The sequence below is a fragment of the Microcaecilia unicolor genome, chromosome 9 (assembly GCF_901765095.1).
Source record: "Microcaecilia unicolor chromosome 9, aMicUni1.1, whole genome shotgun sequence".
NCBI lineage: Eukaryota > Metazoa > Chordata > Amphibia > Gymnophiona > Siphonopidae > Microcaecilia > Microcaecilia unicolor.
The window spans coordinates 181,116,674-181,132,274 of NC_044039.1; the positions used below are offsets into that span (position 1 = coordinate 181,116,674).

At 47.2% G+C, this 15,601-nt stretch overlaps 1 protein-coding gene and 1 long non-coding RNA gene across 7 annotated transcripts in view; one reads left to right on the forward strand and one right to left on the reverse strand.

Moving 5' to 3' along the window:
• Positions 1-1,430: 1,430 nt before the first annotated feature.
• On the forward strand, positions 1,431-9,688 carry LOC115478109. Its single transcript, XR_003943441.1, has 3 exons — positions 1,431-3,318; positions 3,922-3,923; positions 9,519-9,688. It is a non-coding gene; the product is annotated as an uncharacterized LOC115478109 (long non-coding RNA).
• An 887-nt stretch (positions 9,689-10,575) lies between these two features.
• ZBTB25 (zinc finger and BTB domain containing 25) overlaps positions 10,576-15,601 on the reverse strand; it is a 40,729-nt gene continuing 35,703 nt past the window's right edge. For all 6 annotated transcript variants that reach the window (XM_030215355.1, XM_030215353.1, XM_030215350.1 and 3 more), the window contains exon 4: positions 10,576-13,087. In XM_030215355.1, coding sequence (XP_030071215.1) covers positions 10,668-13,087 — 2,420 coding nt within the window. In that variant the 3' untranslated portion in view covers positions 10,576-10,667. The remainder of the gene's footprint in view (positions 13,088-15,601) is intronic.

The following is a 15,601-nucleotide window of genomic DNA, read 5'->3' on the forward strand; positions in this document are numbered from 1 at the left end:
TACTTTACATATACAGTGGCTTAAGCTGAACTCCCTAATATATTTTTCCATACAGACAGATATCTTTTATTTATTTGTTGCATTTGTAACCCACATTTTCCCACCCATTTGCAGGCTCAATGTGGCTTATATAATACCGTGATGGTAATCGCCAATTCCGGTAGGAGAAATACAGAGTGGTACTTGCATTAAAGATCAATAAGTGATAGGGTACATATTTAAAGTGTTTTTGATACATCAATTGAAGTAGGTGCCCATGAGAATTTTTTTTAAAAGGTGGGGTTTATATGAAGAGTTAGGGTTACTCTTAAACCTGGCTTTGGGGCACTTGGAGCCTGTTTGCTAAACTGCAGTTTAATTTTTAAATATCTACCTTGGGATCTATTAAATTGAATATAGATGAATATTTATTTTCTTATGCAGACGATATACTGTTTTTGATGACCTGGGTGACATTTTCAATAGATTATCTTTTGTATGGATAGGATCCAGCTTTGCGCTTTGAATAATATGCTGAAGTTGAATGCTAATAAGACCAAAATTCTTTGGTTTAAGAATCCAAGTGTAGACTACCTAAAATTATTTCACTATCCCCCAGTAAATTTCTACCAGTAGAAGATACATTGAGAGTTCTAGGAATTATCTTGGATTCATCATTGTCCCAGGAACCCAGGGCTTTTTTGAGGGGGTACTGAGTACCGGCACCTTTTCCATTGTCTGCTAAAATTGACCCATGGACCCCAAGTTTTAATGAAAGAGATCAACCTCTACACAACAATTCTGCCTTGTCATAGATTCTGTGACTGGTTGCAGGGGGCCTGGCTATTGTGGGGTGGGTCCCTAAGTGATCACCCCACTCCTTAAGAGTGGCCTAGCATTTAAGTACCGGCACCTTTTTTGCTTGAAAAAACACACTGCAGGAACCTCAAGTAAATCATCTCTGGCAAAAAAAACCCCAACATTTTTTCAAATTGAGACAATTCCATCTTATTCGATCATCAGATTGATTACTGTAATGTTCTTTTTCTGGGTTTGTCTACTAAGTTATTAAACAAACTCCAGCTTATTCAGAATACTTCAACCTGGTTGATTTATAGGATCAAGAAGTTTGATAGTGTTTCACCTTTTTTGGTAAAATTGCATTGGCTCCCTATACAAGCTCAGATATTGTTTTAAAGCAGCTTATTTGGTGTTTCAAATTAGTGATCAACGTATTGATGCTGTTTAGGCATTCTTCCCGCTTACAGGATAAATTATTTTATTTATTTATTTGGATTTTGCTCGCACCTTTTTCAGTAGTAGCTCAAGGTGAGTTACATTCAGGTACACTGGATATTTCTCTGTCCCAGGAGAGCTCACAATCTAAGTTTGAGGCAATAGAGAGTTAAGTGACTTGTCCAAGATCACAAGGAGCAGCAGTGGGATTTGAACCGGCCACCTACATCTAAAGAGCTTCAATTTTTGAAAAATGTTAATACTATTTTTATTTTGCTGTGACTTCTTTCTGGAATTATTTATCCTTATTTATCAGAACAGATACAAATTATTTATTGTTTCGTAAAAAGTTGAAAACTTTTTTTTATTTGGTAAATTTTGATTAGGAGGATTTGGGTTTGTGCTTTAGTTCTTACTTTGTTTTGTTGTTTTATATGCTAATTTCTATTTTTAATTTCTCTTATTCCATAAACTGTATTGTTTTGTAACCCGTATTGGTACTGAGGCAGTTTCCAAGCAGTAACAACAAAACGTTTGTGATAGCTGTTGGGAGTGTGCCCAGGTTTTCCCCATCCAATTATCACAGACAACACTTTTTTGTTTGTTTTACTGCATGGCAAATAATGCGTTGCAGGTGGCATTAACTGTGCCGCATTACAGCTAACATGTAACCGGGTAGTTGCCGTGCATTAACCGTAAGACAGCCCCCCCCCCTCGTTCCACATCCCCTTCCACACTAGCTGTTTCCCACAGCAGTAGATGGATGGACCGTGCAGGTCTTTTTCTGCCGTCATCTACTATGTTATGTTATGAGAGTGCTGCTAATGCAGCAATTAACCGAGCTAATAACTAATTGAGCTTAATAAACAGCCTTCCAAGTGGCCCAAAGCTGGTTAGGAATTGTGCGAAAAGTAGGAAGAATAAGGACAGTATTTCACTGTAAGAGATCCAAACAGTGATGGACATTTCCCACCAGTAAAGATACAACTTTGAGTGATACAACGAATGAGTTGCTGTTGCTTTTCAAATCAATAACTCCACCATATAAATGCTTCTAGGGCAAACAGTTGAGTAACATCCACTAAAACGGATCAGCACTCTCATACCATTACATTAAAAGATAACATACCAAGCACTAAAAGGAAACTGAATAGCACTTTTCAGCCTGCACATATGCAGTTCTGCATCTGTGAAAACAGATTGAAAACAGCTGCCCCTATAGTCTTTCCAAATAGGAACATTTTTATTTTAAAACTGCCTATTTTTCACAACTTTATAAAGCTACACAAAATGATAGCCTAATAAAAAATAATGCCACCATTAATTGTTTTCATACGAACTGCACCAGACCTACACCAAAAGCCTGCCTGAGAATTCGATTTTGTAACAAATCTTTAAAATCCCATTACTTTTGGATGAATGCTAAATTCTGAGGTGCCACTGTAACTGACTTCCTAGAGCCGGATTATACGCTGACTAAAATGCATGTACTGAATCGTCTTCTAAAAACAGATAATGTCTTGATCTTATAAACAAGATAGTATTTTCACAATCTTTCTTTCTACAGTGAATATCACCTGTGCCTGATGGGTTATGCTTTTCTGCATGTTAGGCTCTGTTATTCCTTTGATTATCCTAGGTCTTCCTATTCTAACTACTTAAGTGCTTATTTTAGAAGCACTATTCAGGTTTTAGATTACATAAACATCTAAATTCCAATTTTAGAAAGCCGGGATTATGCATGTTTTCCAGTTTTAGATATATATATATCTGGCAATAAGGTGTGGTCTGGGCATGTTTTGGACAAGACTAAGGTGGGCCTAAAATATAAAATGTATTCTCCATTTCAGGAGAATGCATAACTATGTCCAAAAATATCAACTTCGGGGTTTACACTGGCTACCTGGGACTTTTAGGTTTCGGAAACAAGTTCTTCCTGAGCAGTGTTTCCATTGGGGGAATTAGGGAAAGCCACCTCCTTAATTCTCCACCCCTGTGGCTGATTTTCCTCCTAAAGCAAACCAAGGGATACCGGGATCTGTGACAGCTCCAGCAAAAATAAAAGTTTATGTTCTGGCACATAAACATTTATGTTGATATTTCGTAAAGCGAATGCTACATACCTGTAGAAGGTATTCTCCGAGGACAGCAGGCTGATTGTTCTCACTGATGGGTGACGTCCACGGCAGCCCCTCCAATCGGAAACTTTACTAGCAAAGTCCTTTGCTAGCCCTCTCGCGCCCGCGCGCACCGCGCATGCGCGGCCGTCTTCCCGCCCGAAACCGGCTCGAGCCGGCCAGTCCAGTATGTAGCAAGACAATACACTTCAAGGGAAGACACAACTCCAAAGGGGAGGCGGGCGGGTTTGTGAGAACAATCAGCCTGCTGTCCTCGGAGAATACCTTCTACAGGTATGTAGCATTCGCTTTCTCCGAGGACAAGCAGGCTGCTTGTTCTCACTGATGGGGTATCCCTAGCCCCCAGGCTCACTCAAAACAACAACCATGGTCAATTGGGCCTCGCAACGGCGAGGACATAACTGAGATTGACCTAAAAAATTTACCAACTAACTGAGAGTGTAGCCTGGAACAGAACAAACAGGGCCCTCGGGGGGTGGAGTTGGATCCTAAAGCCCAAACAGGTTCTGAAGAACTGACTGCCCGAACCGACTGTCGTGTCGGGTATCCTGCTGCAGGCAGTAATGAGATGTGAATGTGTGGACAGATGACCACGTCGCAGCTTTGCAAATTTCTTCAATGGAGGCTGACTTCAAGTGGGCTACCGACGCAGCCATGGCTCTAACATTATGAGCCGTGACATGACCCTCAAGAGCCAGCCCCGCCTGGGCGTAAGTGAAGGAAATGCAATCTGCTAGCCAATTGGATATGGTGCGTTTCCCTACAGCCACTCCCCTCCTATTGGGGTCAAAAGAAACAAACAATTGGGCGGACTGTCTGGTGGGCTGTGTCCGCTCCAGGTAGAAGGCCAATGCTCTCTTGCAGTCCAATGTGTGCAGCTGACGTTCAGCAGGGCAGGAATGAGGACGGGGAAAGAATGTTGGCAAGACAATTGACTGGTTCAGATGGAACTCCGACACGACCTTTGGCAGAAACTTAGGGTGAGTGCGGAGGACTACTCTGTTGTGATGAAATTTGGTGTAAGGGGCCTGGGCTACCAGGGCCTGAAGCTCACTGACTCTACGAGCCGAAGTAACTGCCACCAAGAAAATGACCTTCCAGGTCAAGTACTTCAGATGGCAGGAGTTCAGTGGCTCAAAAGGAGGTTTCATCAGCTGGGTGAGAACGACATTGAGATCCCATGACACTGTAGGAGGCTTGACAGGGGGCTTTGACAAAAGCAAACCTCTCATGAAGCGAACAACTAAAGGCTGTCCTGAGATCGGCTTACCTTCCACTTGGTAATGGTATGCACTGATTGCACTAAGGTGAACCCTTACGGAGTTGGTCTTCAGACCAGACTCAGACAAGTGCAGAAGGTATTCAAGCAGGGTCTGTGTAGGACAAGAGCGAGGATCTAGGGCCTTGCTGTCACACCAGACGGCAAACCTCCTCCAATGAAAGAAGTAACTTCTCTTAGTGGAGTCTTTCCTGGAAGCAAGCAAGATGCGGGAGACACCCTCTGGCAGACCCAAAGAGGCAAAGTCTACGCCCTCAACATCCAGGCCGTGAGAGCCAGGGACTGGAGGTTGGGATGCAGAAGAGCCCCGTCGTCCTGCGTGATGAGGGTCGGAAAACACTCCAATCTCCACGGTTCTTCGGAGGATAACTCCAGAAGAAGAGGGAACCAGATCTGACGCGGCCAAAAGGGAGCAATCAGAATCATGGTGCCTCGGTCTTGCTTGAGTTTCAACAAAGTCTTCCCCACCAGAGGTATGGGAGGATAAGCATACAGCAGACCTTCCCCCCAATCCAGGAGGAAGGCATCCGACGCTAGTCTGCCGTGGGCCTGAAGCCTGGAACAGAACTGAGGGACCTTGTGGTTCACTTGAGATGCGAAGAGATCCACCAGGGGGGTGCCCCACGCCTGGAAGATCTGTCGCACCACACGGGAATTGAGCGACCACTCGTGAGGTTGCATAATCCTGCTCAACCTGTCGGCCAGACTGTTGTTTACGCCTGCCAGATATGTGGCTTGGAGCACCATGCCCTGACGGCGAGCCCAGAGCCACATGCTGACGGCTTCCTGACACAGGGGGCGAGATCCGGTGCCCCCCTGCTTGTTGACATAGTACATGGCAACCTGATTGTCTGTCTGAATTTGGATAATTTGGTGGGACAGCCGATCTCTGAAAGCCTTCAGAGCGTTCCAGATCGCTCGCAACTCCAGAAGATTGATCTGTAGATCGCGTTCTTGGAGGGACCAACTTCCTTGGGTGTGAAGCCCATCGACATGAGCTCCCCATCCCAGGAGAGACGCATCCGTGGTCAGCACTTTTTGTGGCTGAGGAATTTGGAAGGGACGTCCCAGAGTCAAATTGGAGCAAATCGTCCACCAAAACAGGGATTCGAGAAAACTCGTGGACAGGTGGATCACGTCCTCTAGACCCCCAGCGGCCTGATACCACTGGGAGGCTAGGGTCCATTGAGCAGATCTCATGTGAAGGCGGGCCATGGGAGTCACATGAACTGTGGAGGCCATGTGGCCCAGCAATCTCAACATCTGCCGAGCTGTGATCTGCTGGGACGCTCGCACCCGGGAGACGAGGGACAACAAGTTGTTGGCTCTCGTCTCTGGGAGATAGGCGCGAGCCGTCCGAGAATCCAGCAGGGCTCCGATGAATTCAAGTTTCTGCACTGGGAGAGGATGGGACTTTGGGTAATTTATCACAAACCCCAGTAGCTCCAGGAGGCGAATAGTCATCTGCATGGACTGCAGGGCTCCTGCCTCGGATGTGTTCTTCACCAGCCAATCGTCGAGATATGGGAACACGTGCACCCCCAGCCTGCGAAGCGCCGCTGCTACCACAGCTAGGCACTTTGTGAACACCCTGGGTGCAGAGGCGAGCCCAAAGGGTAGCACACAGTACTGGAAGTGACGTGTGCCCAGCTGAAATCGCAGATACTGTCTGTGAGCTGGCAGTATCGGGATGTGCGTATAGGCATCCTTCAAGTCCAGAGAGCATAGCCAATCGTTTTGCTGAATCATGGGGAGAAGGGTGCCCAGGGAAAGCATCCTGAACTTTTCTTTTACGAGATACTTGTTCAGGGCCCTTAGGTCTAGGATGGGACGCATCCCCCCTGTTTTCTTTTCCACAAGGAAGTACCTGGAATAGAATCCCAGCCCTTCTTGCCCGGATGGCACGGGCTCGACCGCATTGGCGCTGAGAAGGGCGGAGAGTTCCTCTGCAAGTACCTGCTTGTGCTGGAAGCTGTAAGACTGAGCTCCCGGTGGACAATTTGGAGGTTTTGAGGCCAAATTGAGGGTGTATCCTTGCCGGACTATTTGGAGAACCCACTGATCGGAGGTTATGAGAGGCCACCTTTGGTGAAAAGCTTTCAACCTCCCCCCGACTGGCAGGTCGCCCGGCACTGACACTTGGATGTTGGCTATGCTCTGCTGGAGCCAGTCAAAAGCTCGCCCCTTGCTTTTGCTGGGGAGCCGCGGGGCCTTGCTGAGGCGCACGCTGCTGACGAGAGCGAGCGCGCTGGGGCTTAGCCTGGGCCGCAGGCTGTCGGGAAGGAGGATTGTACCTACGCTTGCCAGAAGTATAGGGAACAGTCTTCCTTCCCCCGAAAAATCGTCTACCTGTAGAGGTAGAAGCTGAAGGCTGCCGGCGGGCGAATTTGTCGAATGCGGTGTCCCGCTGGTGGAGAGACTCTACCACCTGTTCGACTTTTTCGCCAAAAATGTTATCCGCACGGCAAGGCGAGTCCGCAATCCGCTGCTGGATTCTATTCTCCAGGTCGGCGGCACGCAGCCATGAGAGCCTGCGCATCACCACACCTTGAGCAGCGGCCCTGGACGCAACATCAAAAGTGTCATAAACTCCTCTGGCCAGGAATTTTCTGCACGCCTTCAGCTGCCTGACCACCTCCTGAAAAGGCTTGGCTTGCTCAGGGGGAAGAGCATCAACCAAGCCCGCCAACTGCCGCACATTGTTCCGCATGTGGATGCTCGTGTAGAGCTGGTAAGACTGGATCTTGGACACGAGCATAGAGGAATGGTAGGCCTTCCTCCCAAAGGAGTCTAAGGTTCTAGAGTCTTTGCCCGGGGGCGCCGAAGCATGCTCTCTAGAACTCTTAGCCTTCTTTAGGGCCAGATCCACAACTCCAGAGTCATGAGGCAACTGGGTGCGCATCAGCTCTGGGTCCCCATGGATCCGGTATTGGGACTCGATCTTCTTGGGGATGTGGGGATTAGTTAAAGGCTTGGTCCAGTTCGCCAGCAATGTCTTTTTGAGGACATGATGCAGGGGAACAGTGGACGCTTCCTTAGGTGGAGAAGGATAGTCCAGGAGCTCAAACATTTCAGCCCTGGGCTCGTCCTCCACAACCAGCGGGAAGGGGATGGCCGTAGACATCTCCCGGACAAAGGAAGCAAAAGACAGACTCTCGGGAGGAGAAAGCTGTCTTTCAGGAGAGGGAGTGGGATCAGAAGGAAGACCCTCAGACTCCTCGTCAGAGAAATATCTGGGATCTTCTTCTTCTTCCCACGAGGCCTCACCCTCGGTGTCAGACACAAGTTCACGGACCTGCGTCTGCAACCGGGCCCGGCTCGACTCCGTGGAGCCACGTCCACGATGGGGGCGTCGAGAGGTAGACTCCCTCGCCCGCATCGGCGAAGCTCCCTCCGCCGACGTAGTCGGGGAGCCCTCCTGGGAGGTGGCCGCAGTCGGCACCGCACGCGGTACCGACGTCGGGGACCTCACCCCGGGCGATGGGCCAGCCGGCGCCACGCTCGACGGTACCGGAGGCGCAAGCACCGCCGGTACCGGAGGGGTAGGGCGCAACAGCTCCCCCAGAATCTCTGGGAGAACGGCCCGGAGGCTCTCGTTCAGAGCGGCTGCAGAGAAAGGCATGGAGGTCGATGCAGGCGTCGACGTCAGTACCTGTTCCGGGCGTGGAGGCTGTTCCGGGCTGTCCAGAGCGGAGCGCATCGACACCTCCTGAACAGAGGGTGAGCGGTCCTCTCGGTGCCGATGCCTGCTGGGTGCCGACTCCCTCGGCGACCCAGAGCTCTCGGTGCCGACGCGGGGAGGGGACCGGTGTCGATGCTTCTTCGACTTCTTCCGAAGCATGTCACCGGAGCTCCCCGGCACCGACGAGGAGGACGTCGAATCCACCCGTCGCTTCCTCGGGGCCGAGACCGACGAGGGTCGATCTCGGGGGGGCTGTACCGCAGGAGCCCTCAGGGTAGGAGGAGACCCACCCGAGGGCTCACCGCCACCAGCAGGGGAATGGACAGCCCTCACCTGCACTCCACCCGATGCACCACCGTCCGACGACATCAGCAGACGAGGTCCTGGTACCACCGACGTCGATGCAGCTATCCGATGTCTCGGCGCCGATGCAGAGGCCCGATGCCTCGATGCACTCGATGCAAGGGCGGCCGAGGAAGATGGTCTGGACGCTGACGACGTCGATGCACTCGAAGATCCCGGTGCCGATGCCGACGAAGAGCCCGAGAACAACACGTTCCACTGGGCTAGTCTCGCTACCTGAGTCCGCCTTTGAAGCAGGGAACACAGACTGCAGTTCTGAGGGCGGTGCTCGGCCCCCAGACACTGAAGACACGACGAGTGTCGATCAGTGAGCGAGATAACCCGGGCGCACTGGGTGCACTTCTTGAAGCCGCTGGAAGGCTTCGATGTCATGGGCGGAAAAATCACGCCGGCGAAATCAAAAGCCGAAATGGCGAAAATTGAAGCACCAAAATTTAGAGGGAGAAAAATCTCGACCGAGGCCAAAAAGAGGCCTACCCCGACGACGAAAGAAAACTTACCGGGGCAAAAAGCTGGAAGTACGGGGAGGATTGACACGAAACCCGGTGGAGGGTTTTCGGAACACTTCCCGACTTTAGAAAAACTTTCCTAAGAGAAAAACACGCTCAAAAAAACAATTTGGACGCGCGAGGTCAACTTTCCGGGGCCCGACACGGCGAAACACGACCGTACCGAGTGCGGACAAAAGAAGACTGGCCGGCTCGAGCCGGTTTCGGGCGGGAAGACGGCCGCGCGGGCGCGCGAGGGCTAGCAAAGGACTTTGCTAGTAAAGTTTCCGATTGGAGGGGCTGCCGTGGACGTCACCCATCAGTGAGAACAAGCAGCCTGCTTGTCCTCGGAGAACAAACATTTAGGTGCCCATTTTGACCTGTTGATATTTTAGACATTTATGTTTCTAAAATAGATGCTCCTGCCACATGTAACCAGCGTATAAATGCTCATTTCAGACCAGGCTCTACATCAGCAGATCCTGTTCTAAATACTAATGGAGTGGAGGAGTGGCCTAGTGGTTAGGGTGGTGGACTTTGGTCCTGGGGAACTGAGTTCCCACCTCAGGCACAGGCAGCTCCTTGTGACTCTGGGCAAGTCACTTAACCCTCCATTGCCCCATGTAAGCTGCATTGAGCCTGCCATGAGTGGGAAAGCGCAGGGTACAAATGTAATAAAATAAAAAAATAAAAAAACCTGGGCCTCTCAGTTCAGATTTGTATGTCCTTTCGAAAATGCTGCTCTTAATGGTCTTGGCATAACAGTATGATCAGAACTGGACAAATAATTCATGCTATGCCTGGTTAGTAACTACTTTCAAGACTACAGTAGTGCATTGATGGCTTCCCAGTGTTCAACAACAAACATTTTTACAGGCCAACTTTTGGCTCAGTTGATAAAGCTAATTGCTGGTTGCAAAAACTATTCTTCATCTAGTTCTGGTCAGTCTTTAAATAAAGCACCCAGATCCCAGCCCATAAGTTGGGATGCTTACTGAGAATGCCTTCCTAACCGTCACACTGACTTTATTAATAATTTCACTTTCCTTTGAAAATACTGATACAAAATACTAATTTCAGTCACTCCCGATAGCCAAAGTAAAAAAAAAAAAAAAAAGTCCCCCATGGCTGTTTAGACATTTGTTTGCAAATGAAACAGAATTCTGTATGCGATAGCCTTAACTCAGATTTGGATTCTATTTGGTAAGGTTTTTCCGGTGGTGGGAGGCAGGGCTGGTGGTTGGGAGGTGGGGATAGTGCTGGGCAGACTTATATGGTCTGTGCCCTGAAAAAGACAGGTACAAATCAAGGTAAGGTATACACAAAAAGTAGCACATGTGAGTTTATCTTGTTGGGCAGACTGAGTGGACCGTGCAGGTCTTTTTCTGCCGTCATTTACTATGTTACTATGTGCCTACAGCAAATCTTTATTAATACTACCTGTAAATACTAGCTATGAATGCTCAGCAGCAGAAGGCATCTTTAGAATGCAGAGCGGATGGTTAAAGTCCTAGAATATGAACCACCTCCTTTACATCCAGATAAGTTTCCTCTTTCACATCTGGATAGGCCTCCACTGAAAGGCCTCTAATTCCAGAGTTGCAAGGCCCTTCCATCACTTTGGTTTTAGTGCAGGGTTGCAGCTGTGCTTTCCTCTGATCAATGAAGACCCTAATGGCCTTATAAATCAGGTGCTGACAGCTTGGAGCATCGAAGTCTGGACCATTTTGTATGATATGTATCCAACTGTTAAGAAGGTCACCCCTTATCTTGTGTTCATTTTTTAAGTTCAAATTTGTTATAGCTTGAAGTGCTTTTTCTGGCCACTTACTGGTAACTGGCATTGATAAACAAACTTCGGCAAGATGAAGCAGATTAGGGTATGAGTGACTCACATCACCCTTCAAAATGAACAAATGCTTGAGGCACCATTCAATGACTGTCATGGCTCCACCTGTCAGTACAATAGCAGGAATGCAATTTTTCCAATCAAAAAGTTCAAACTTAAGCTTTTCCCATTCTTCCCTGAGCTCAGAGACCTTAATGTCTCTCTCAGCTTCTCTGAAGACGTGATCAGCAAGGAGCTTAATCTCTGACTGACCATATTCACCAAAGTCTGGTGATTCTGGAGCTGGAACAAGCAGAGGATTAAAGACTGAAAATGCAGACACCAAAGGCAAGTATGAGTCAAACCTGTTATGAAGGTGGTTTTTAATTGCAGAAACATAATCTTCTAGAAGTTGGGTAAGGTATTTTTCATCTTCTGTTCCCAAAAATATGTTAGATAATCCCAGTCGTCCTTCTGGCTGTAGATCTTCTTTAAGCTTTATAATAGCCTTTTTTCTGTTCAACACTTCATTTAGTTGATGTATTGAGTAATAAACCGAGGATTCCATGGTAGTAAAATTAACTTTTCCCTTCTCGAAGATCTTTGTTAAAGCAAGCAACACTGGATAAATGTCCTTAAGTATGTATATTGTACCTATGAACTGAACAGAACTAATTTTGTTGAAAAGTGTGTTTTCTGTATCACTGCCACCTTGAACCGTACGAAAGATATTAAGGAGTACAATGTAGTCATTGTAGACTGTCATTATGGACGTGATCAATGAAGAATACCTTATTTTAAATTTCTCTTGTAGAATAAGCTTGACCGAAGTCTTCACGGCAGGGCGGATCTCACCTACACCTCTTACTCGAAGAAGTTCTTCTAGATACAGTTCTGCCATAGGTGATGAATTTTCAAACAGTCTCCATATCTCAGCTACCGAACCTTCAACATCAGCTATGTCCTGATTTTGTATGTGATCACCAATAGCTTTGATACCTAATTTTGGGAACAGGCAATGGAAAGAAATTAGAGCAGGGTTAATTTCTTTCAATTGTGCTGATACTCCTATTGTCTTACAGGTTAGAGCATCTGCTCCATCAGTTACAACAGAAGCCATCTTTTCGATGGGAAGTCCAAGCTTCAGCAGGGTGGTTTTTATCAATTTTACTATTGTATCAGATTCTGGTTCTCCTAATTGTTTCACTATGCATTCGGAAAACAAAAATTTAGCACTGACTTCTGCTGTTGAAGGCTCAACATACTGAATAAAAGTAAGTAGTAAATCGCAAGGTCCAAAATCTGTTAACTTTCCAAACAAAAGACCATAACAAGAAGCTTGCTGGACAGCTTCGACAATCTCAGTTTGAATGGCGTTACCAAGACTTACAAAGACGTTTTCCACCACCTCTGCAGATTCAAAATAGCTTGTTTCATGTAAACAAGGATCCTTTAAAAACCCGAGGAAGGGAACAAGTTTATTGACGCAGATCTCCTCCTTGCCAAGCCAGTATGCTGTAAGGAAGGAATTAAAGAGTATAGAAATCTCTTCTTTTTCATTTTCTAGCATATTGTTTGCAGTCTCTCTACCAGCCAGTTCAGCCAGAATTGCTAGCATGTGTTGCTGTGATTCGGTGTGATCCTGAAGAGCAGATTTTTTAAATCTAATTGCGGGGGTAGTGTTGAACACTTTCTGCTTGTTCTGCTTGTTGTAAGTGTTGTGTTTCCTACAAAGGAAGCAGTACATTCCTCGACCCTCCTCGAAGACTAACCAGTAAACACCTGTCCTTTGACAGTAGGTCACAGCTCTGTCCGATAACCACTTATGGGCAAATTTAACTCCTCTTTGGTTTTCCAGCTGTATGCTGTCACAGTTGATGGAGGTGCACTTGTAATGGCAGTGAAGATTTGGGCTGTCATAGAGAGGGAAGATGCCTCGAAATGCAGATTCAAGTTCTAGAAGAGAGACAGCACGTGAAGGGGTGTCCTGTCTAAAGGTAAATTGTGCTTTCTTGAACGGTGGCTCCCCCTCGTCCTCTACCGCTGGTGGCAAAAGCGGTGATACACTACTGCTAGATTCTTGGTCAGATAAATCTAGAAATCAAAGAAAGAATGAACTTGAAAACAATGTTCTTTGATCAGTTTCAGACTGATATTGTTATGCACACCCTTATGGTCCTTCCAGCGGCAAGGCCCACTGTGATGAAATGCAGACTATGGCACACACATGAGGCTGTGATTTTGAGAAACAGGGTCATGTTTAAAAAATCGTTCTAACATGCCAGCTTTAATTACTGCAATAGTGGGACGATAGCCTCTGAAGTTATGTCAAGTACACGGTTATTCCGGCCTAGTACCACTATTGTAGTCACTAACACCATGTTTCAGGACTGTAAAGAGAAACTGATTTTTTCAAATCAGACGCTGTTTCTGAAATCAATATTTCCTCAGGTAAGTGATGATAATCATGAATAGCAATTTTTGTAATAAAAGATTTTGTTTTAATTCCACATAAAAGCAGAGCAACATGGGGGGAGGGGTTTCTTCTAGGGGTTGATCCAGAGGTGAGGGGACCAGGGTTTACAGCCACCTAAGGGTTCTTTTCCTGGCAGCATCACAGAAGCAAGGGGAAAAACCCTATAAACTCCTAAAGAGCGCATTTAACTTGGATTTACTTGGCCCTCAAACATGTGCAATGAATCAAGGTTTCATGCCTTCATTAATCAGCATTAATGGACCTGTTCATCCTCAGCATTCTGAAATCAAAACTTAAGCAAAAAGGCGGTAAATAAATCCTAAAAAATAAGAAATAAACAAACATGCATGAGTTCACCACATTTTCTTTTAGTCTCTCCTCATGGAACACATATTATTTTCTATCCACAAAAGCCTACTAGCAGACATTCCTTTGAAAAAAAAAAATCCCTTAATTTTCAACTTTACCAAAAGATACCTGAATGTTTAGAACTTTATCATTCTGCATTTTACTAATTTGCAATCAAATCTAAAATGCAGTACTGTACCTAACCAGGTTAAATATTACTAGAACATCCCTTCTAACACTGCCTGAATTGTTTGTTGCCCCGCCCAGGATGCAATGGGCGGGGCTGGGTGCCGCCATTTAGCGGCGGCATCAACAGAAGGAAGATGAGGGAGGCAGTCTACGTCCCTCCTCCAACTAAAGGTAGGGGGGCTAGGAGTGGGGTTGTTCTTACTACTACTACTTATCCTCATGCTGGACCACCAGGGATCGTTCGGACAACGCTGGGGGGGGGGGGGAGCCTCTAGCCCCCCCTCCCGTCGCTCGCTGGGTGGGAGAGGGTTTAGCCGGCGGCCACTTGACATTTTCTGGGAGTTTGGGGGGGCTGGAGACACACCAGATCTCCAGGCCTCCCTGAACCTGGGGGGTGTGGGATCGTCAAGGGGGGGGGGGAACGGAGGTCCGCCGGACCTCCAGCCCCGTTGGCAGGTTTGATTTGGGGGGAGAACAGGGGCCTGCCAGCATGCAACTGCATGCTGGACAGGGCTCACCATTCCTCTCCAATGATCGGCAAACCCTAACGCCAGCTCAGAGCTGGTGTAGGGTTTGCTGCAGCAAGCGACCCAAACTTTGGCGCGCTGGCCGCTGATCATTGGGAATACCTAATGCCCTGTTTAGCATGCATTTGCATGCTACTTGTGCAAAGAGCCCTCGAGCGCGTTGTTTCACGCGCTCAAGGGCTCTAATGGGGCAGTAGCAAATGCCGGCGCTAGTATGGCGCTAACAGCCACTAGCGCCGGCGTTTGCTTTTGATCATCTGGGCCTGGGTCTCTAGTAAGGAGCAATACCGATACCCCTATAAGGAATCATTACTTTTATTTGGCAACCGGAACCCAAGCAATAATATCATGAGATTCCCACTAGCGGACTGCAGCCACCAGTTTGAGACCTAGGTCTGTATGAAATGGAGCAAGTGAACATTGCTCCTGCTCCCACCAGGGACCCAGTAAGGCTGGGGATGGAAGGCTCAGGCACAGATTTGCTGTTAATAGGGGGATGGAAAGGTAATCAAATACTATAGCTAAGGGAGGTCTAATGCTCTACTAGGGGGGGGGGGGGGGGGGACAAATGGCTGCAGCAGGATTGAGGCATGTGGAAAGCAGGCACAGTGATTTTAAATAGCTGCTCCTGTATGTTTTCTCCGTGTACTTCTTTTTGAAAATCACTGCTCCTGCTGAACGTGGAAGAACATACACATGTAATCCTGCCATTTTACAAGAGGTGATAGTTTGGCAGAGTCTATTGTAAAAAAAAAAAAAAAAAGACAAAACACAACCTGCAGCAATTGGCCACATCCCGACCTAGATATCTTAAATTCTCCTAGCCAGATCCTATGTAAAAATGATTGTACATCACAAGCCTTACTTACCCCTTTTACAAAGCCGCGCTAACGGCTCCCAGTGTGTTAGAAAAACAAAAAGGAGGGGAGGGGGGTATAGTTCAACATGTTTAACTGGTGTGGAATAAGGAACAATATTCTGCTTCATATGTCCTCTGGTATACTGGTGTCTATCTGCAGCATCTTACATCCTCTTTTAAGCTTGTTTTTAGCTTTCTGCTTACATTCA